This window comes from Monodelphis domestica, chromosome 3 (assembly GCF_027887165.1).
Source record: "Monodelphis domestica isolate mMonDom1 chromosome 3, mMonDom1.pri, whole genome shotgun sequence".
NCBI classification, from domain to species: Eukaryota; Metazoa; Chordata; class Mammalia; order Didelphimorphia; family Didelphidae; genus Monodelphis; species Monodelphis domestica.
The window spans coordinates 161,680,421-161,685,846 of record NC_077229.1 but is presented as its reverse complement, the minus strand read 5'-3'; the positions used below and the strand labels follow the sequence as shown (position 1 = coordinate 161,685,846).

Below are 5,426 nucleotides of genomic sequence, written 5' to 3'. Positions count from 1 at the left end.
CCATGGAGCCTAGTGACTTCTGGATGGTTTTTATATTGGCAACTCTTCAGCTTACTCTACCTTTCCAGCAGAATGATCTAGATTCTTGGTGACATTTAGACCAAAAAGGTTTTCATCAGCAGTACAGAGGTTTTTCTGGGCTCTCTTGCCAAATTTTTGAATGATGGCAATAATAGGCTTTGTTAAAAATATCTCAGCCAAGGTTGAAAAATTGGCTAGATTTGAAGAACTTGTGACATGTATACACGAGCTTCAGTGGCTATAGAGACTCATGTGAATCCTAATAATAGAGGGTTTGTTTGCTATTATCATTAAATGGGATCTTGTGATTTTTGTTCTTCTTTGAATGTGCATTAGCTGCTGTACTACTGTTTTAAACAGCTGTTACTTAGTGAAAATTATGTGTACTCACACTGGATCATGGCCAAGTTAAAAAGGAAATGGATCTAATTTTGGGGTGAGAAACCATTGTGTTATTCCTCTGCTTCGCTAAGAAAGTGTTTCATGGAATGTGATTATATTTTTTATTATTTTTTCCTTGTATGTACAATAGAGTATTTGAGTTTTCTTTGTTTTCTTCTATTTTTTGTACTTAAAGCACATGTTACCAGTATTAATTTTTTGATTTTGCACTAGGGTATATGTTCATTAGTCCTAATGTCAATGCATATTCTAAAGTTTTAGACTATGGAAACCTGCCATTGATTGTTAAATATTATGGGACTTTCATTAATGATTGTGTCTGATTCCAGTAGAAGAGATCACAAAAGAGCCACTACACAGTGCCAAGGAACACCAAGTTAACCTGCACAGTGCCTATGAGCGCAAGGTCAAGGAAACCAACCAATGCTGATTTGAACTTATTTTGGGGTTTGATAAAGTGACTGTTTGCAAAGCCAGATGCAGGATTTCTCTGTGCCAGATTCAGACAAAGTACCTCAGTTTGGGTGCCATTTTGGTTCCCCTATCCTTGTAAGTGAAGGTAAAATCAGACCAGGGAATGATATTTCCCTTCTGCTTCAAAATCTAGTCCTTTTTCTTTCTCCTCCACAGTGTGGCAATTTTCTATAGTCCTGGCTGCTGATTGGGTAAGTGTATATTGCTGCAATGGTTCTATAGGCTTGTGGGACATAAATCTTTTTATTGGGCCCTGATTCTAAAATCTGTTATGAGCTTATACTTACTTACTCAGAATTTTTATATACTTTTTAATTTTGATGTTTTTCTTTTCTTCTATTTTTAAAAATATTTTTGACTTCCTTTTAATAATTGATTCACATACCTCATAACTCATCCATGTATCCCAGGGTGATCCATGTGTTGGACAACACCCACCTCAGGGGGGGGATTGTAGTATTGTCATAAAATTCTAGATCTATAAATTTTTTTTTCTTGTTTGAGAGCAATTTTAGTATGAGAAACTTGCTACCTCCTTGAATCACAATAGTGAACTGTTTGGAAAATCTTTCTAGACTACAAGTTTTGGGGCTTCTAGATTCCATTTTGACATTGTGAAGTCCTCCTTGTGAACTACTTGTGAAGTCCTTCTGGACTCGTTGTGAGGTCTTACTTATAAAGTCCTACTTGTAAAATCCTTGCAAACTCCTCCTTGTGAGGTTCTACTTATGAACTCCTTGTGAAGTCCTCCTTGTGAATTCCTCCTTGTGAACTCCAGTGGTCTCTTATTACCTCCAGGATCCAGTATAAAAAGAAATTTTTTGGGAGCTCCAGTTTAGAGTTGTCTGGGGCTTCTGAGCTAACCAGAGGCTACTGGAAGACAAGCAGCTTCCCAGGAGATTGGAGCCAGCTCTGAAGGATTTGCAGACCCATCTTGGAAAATTTGGCAGCTGCCACTTTGACCAGAAAGCAGTAGATCCCCAAAGGGACTGAGGTGAAAAAAAAAGCCCCTGCTGGAGGACAGATCACAGCAGAACAACTTTTAAGGTAAGCTGAAGAAAGAGGGTGAAGTCCTAGCTGACTGGGGCATTTGGAGCTCTGTGGAGTCCAGTGGAGGGGAGCAGATAGAAGCAGAGTGGAGCAGATTCCTGGAGGGAGCCATGGAGAATGAGTTCAGGTATGAGGATTATAAGAAAATAGCAGAGTGGCTTTTATCCCACACTAAACATTGGCCCCAAATAGCAGTGATCTGCAGTTCTGGATTGGGGGATTTGGCAAGTAGAGTGACCCAACTGCAGGCCTTTGACCACAGTGAGATACCCAACTTCCCTCAGAGCACAGTACCAGGCCATGCAGGGTGACTGGTATTTGGATACTTAAAGGACCAATGCTGTGTGATGATGCAGGGCTGTTACCACATGTATGAAGGTTATCCACTCTGGAAGGTGGCGCTCTCCGTGAGGGTTTTCTGACTTTTGAATATGCACACATTAATTGTCACCAATGCTGCTGGTGGACTGAACCCTGAATATGAAGTTGGGGATATTATGCTGATCCGAGATCATATCAACTTTTCAGGCCTCAATGGCCAAAATCCCCTCAGAGGACCCAATGATAAAAGATTTGGAGAAACGTTTCCTCCCACGTCTGATGCTTATGACCGAATTTTGAGACAGAAAGCCCATGGCATGTGGAAACAAATGGATCAAGAACAACCAGTGCATGAAGGAACTTATGTTATGGTGGGAGGCCCCAACTTTGAAACCATTGCAGCAGAGTGTCGGTTTCTGCAGAAAATAGGGGCTGATGTTGTGGGCATGAGCACGGTGCCAGAAGTGATGGTGGCTAGACATTGTGGCCTTCGGGCCTTTGGATTCTCCCTCATCACAAACAAATCAATACTGGACTATGAAACCCACGAGACTGCCAATCATGAAGCGCTACTGATGGCTGGGCAGCAGGCTGCCAAGAAGTTGGAAAAATTTGTCTGTATTCTTGTGGAAAACATGCAGCCACCACCAGAAAAGACTTTTTGACCTCTCCTTCCATGCTGTTATAATACAGTTATAGTTATAGAATGGGCATAATATTGAGTCATAGTACCACAAGGAGGAGTACCATAACAGTGTAATATTATCAAAGATTGTAATTGATTTTACCAAAAGAATTTCTGCCTCATGTAAAAATAAAGAGTCTTATCTGAGTACCACAATAAACTGACCATATTTGAGTTCATGTAGGCCACGAATTGAGACATGCAAATCTCTATCCTAATTATCTTTGTAAGGTCAGTAATGCCATTAAAAAAACCTAACAATTATGTTTTATCATTTCTATCAACTGAAATTTTTTTTGATCTGTGTTGTAATAATAGATCCATTTCTATGTGCACTGAAAATTCACTGTTTATCTTGTACGTCAAGAGATAGGCTCTTTTTAAAATCAAAATTTGTTTTTTTTTTTTTGTTCTGAAATTAAACCACACAAAACCAGCATTTCCACATAGAAAATAGAACTGTTTATGAACATAAGGTCAAGAATTTCAGAGATTAAAAAAGTGGAAAAGAGATACAGAAGTAGAAAAATATAGTAATTCTTTGTTATAACAAAAAACTGGAAACTAAGGGAGGGGGATAAGAAATGGCTGAAAAAATAGGTTATAATTTGAGTTGTTACCATACTCCTTTCCCATTTTTTCATGATTTCTCTTGAAATTCTCAACCTGATACTCTTTCAAATAAATTGTATTGTTTTCTTTCTTACTCTTTAAAGTAATCTTCTGGTAATTTGGTGTTGCAAAAAAAAAATCATTCCAGATAGTGGCCAGTTTTTAATCCTTATTGGTAGAAGAAATGTGAATATTTCATCTCCTTGGGATATCTGCTTATCCTATTAGACCCCCCCACAATGTTGTTATCTAATTCGCTTTTTTATTCCTTTGGTCCCTTCCCATTCCATCTCTAGTGGATGTGAGGATTAAGCCCACATTGCTAAAGCTGCTGCTAATATTTTGAAAGGACAACTACTATTACATTCCCTGGGGCATATTCTCTGCCATCCTATGACTTCTGAGACTTTGGTCCTGGACCAGTGTGTTTTACAAATATACTATGCAGGAATAAAAAGATTGCCAGAAAAGGGGGGGGGGAGAGGAATCCTTTACTAAAGTGGGCACTAGAGCTGTTAGGGCTGAGACATCCCTCCCCATGGGCCCTGCCTGGGGGCAATATTCTAGGACTGAACAAGATGGAGCTTGAGAGTTGCCAGGATCTGCTAGGTCTAATAGAAACTCCTGATATCCTTGCACTGTAACACCATTACCAACTGCCTGGTTCAGCCCCAGGACCACCAAGATGCCATTCTTGCAAAGTTAGCTTACAGCCAAAGCGCTGAAGAACTTCTGAAGAGAAAGAGAAAGAAAGCGCACAGAGAAATCATATTTAAATATCTAGTAACAACAGGAGTAATTGTGCCCCCAGCTTCTGAAAAGCACAATCTTATTCAGCATGAAAAAAATCACTGGAACAAGGAAAAGTTGAACTTGGTGAGGGAAACATGGGAAAGCATTTTGAAGACAGAGCACTTCATACTATCTGAAAAAGAAAAAAGAAAAAATATATGAACAATTTGATGAGTGTTACGAGTTAGGAGAAGAATTCTGCCAGTGGTTCTTTGAGCTTCTCTACTCCCAGAATCCTTCATTTGGACCCCCCAAGAGCAATGGGGACACAGCACTTCTGGCATGATGTCAAGCTAAAATTTTGTTGCAATACATCAGAACAAAATGTGACAGACTATTATGGTTCTGAACTGGTGAGCCTTCATTTACTATCTCTGGTGAAAGAAGTTTCTTTTTTCTTAATCCTAACCTAGATTGCAATGGCCTGAATTGTGTCCACATGGATTAGTTGTAGTTGCAGTTGCTGGCACTGTCTACTGAGGCAGTTATGAGTTTCGGTATCTTTGAACAAGTATTTGGACTCATCCGCAGTCTTTTTTCTAGTAAACACTTGGAAAATAAAATTTGTCAATCTGAGGATTGTTGGACAGAATTCCCTTGAACCTGGAGTGACATTGGAATGACCTTCAATTACACTGGAATCCAATGAATTAGAATCATATAATGGAAACGTAGCAACATGTAGTAGAAATGAAGCATTGCTTACTGAACCTCTGCTTTGTTGGTGGAAATGAAAGCCAGGCACCATATCAAAAAATGAGGTATCATTTCAGCCTGTCAACTAGAATTACCTAATCCTCCAAAACAATGAGTATGTCCGTATGTCAAATTAAAAAATATTTTTATTCAGAATCTCTTCAGCTTATGTGGTATCAGTATTGTTCAAATGATTTCAGGTTGAAGGGTTTGAGATACTTTTTGTTGACTACAAGCTAAAAATTTATGGTCATTACTTATCTCCGCTTTGTTTTGGGCAAATATTGGGAGATTTTGATGATTCATCAAGTAAAATCTTACTTTAGATTTTACAGTTAATAATATGCTTTAGAAATCAAGCGATACCTAGCAG

At 38.8% G+C, this 5,426-nt stretch overlaps 1 protein-coding gene and 1 pseudogene across 1 annotated transcript; both read left to right on the top strand.

Annotated features, from left to right (window-relative positions):
• The first annotated feature begins 1,197 nt into the window (after positions 1-1,197).
• Positions 1,198-5,127, top strand: LOC103094019 (purine nucleoside phosphorylase-like). The gene has a single exon (XM_056823191.1). It carries the CDS (start codon positions 2,379-2,381, stop codon positions 2,931-2,933), a length of 555 nt encoding a protein of 184 aa, XP_056679169.1. The 5' UTR covers positions 1,198-2,378; the 3' UTR covers positions 2,934-5,127.
• On the top strand, positions 3,538-5,091 carry LOC100031132 (uncharacterized protein C3orf38 homolog; annotated as a pseudogene).
• Positions 5,128-5,426: the final 299 nt, after the last annotated feature.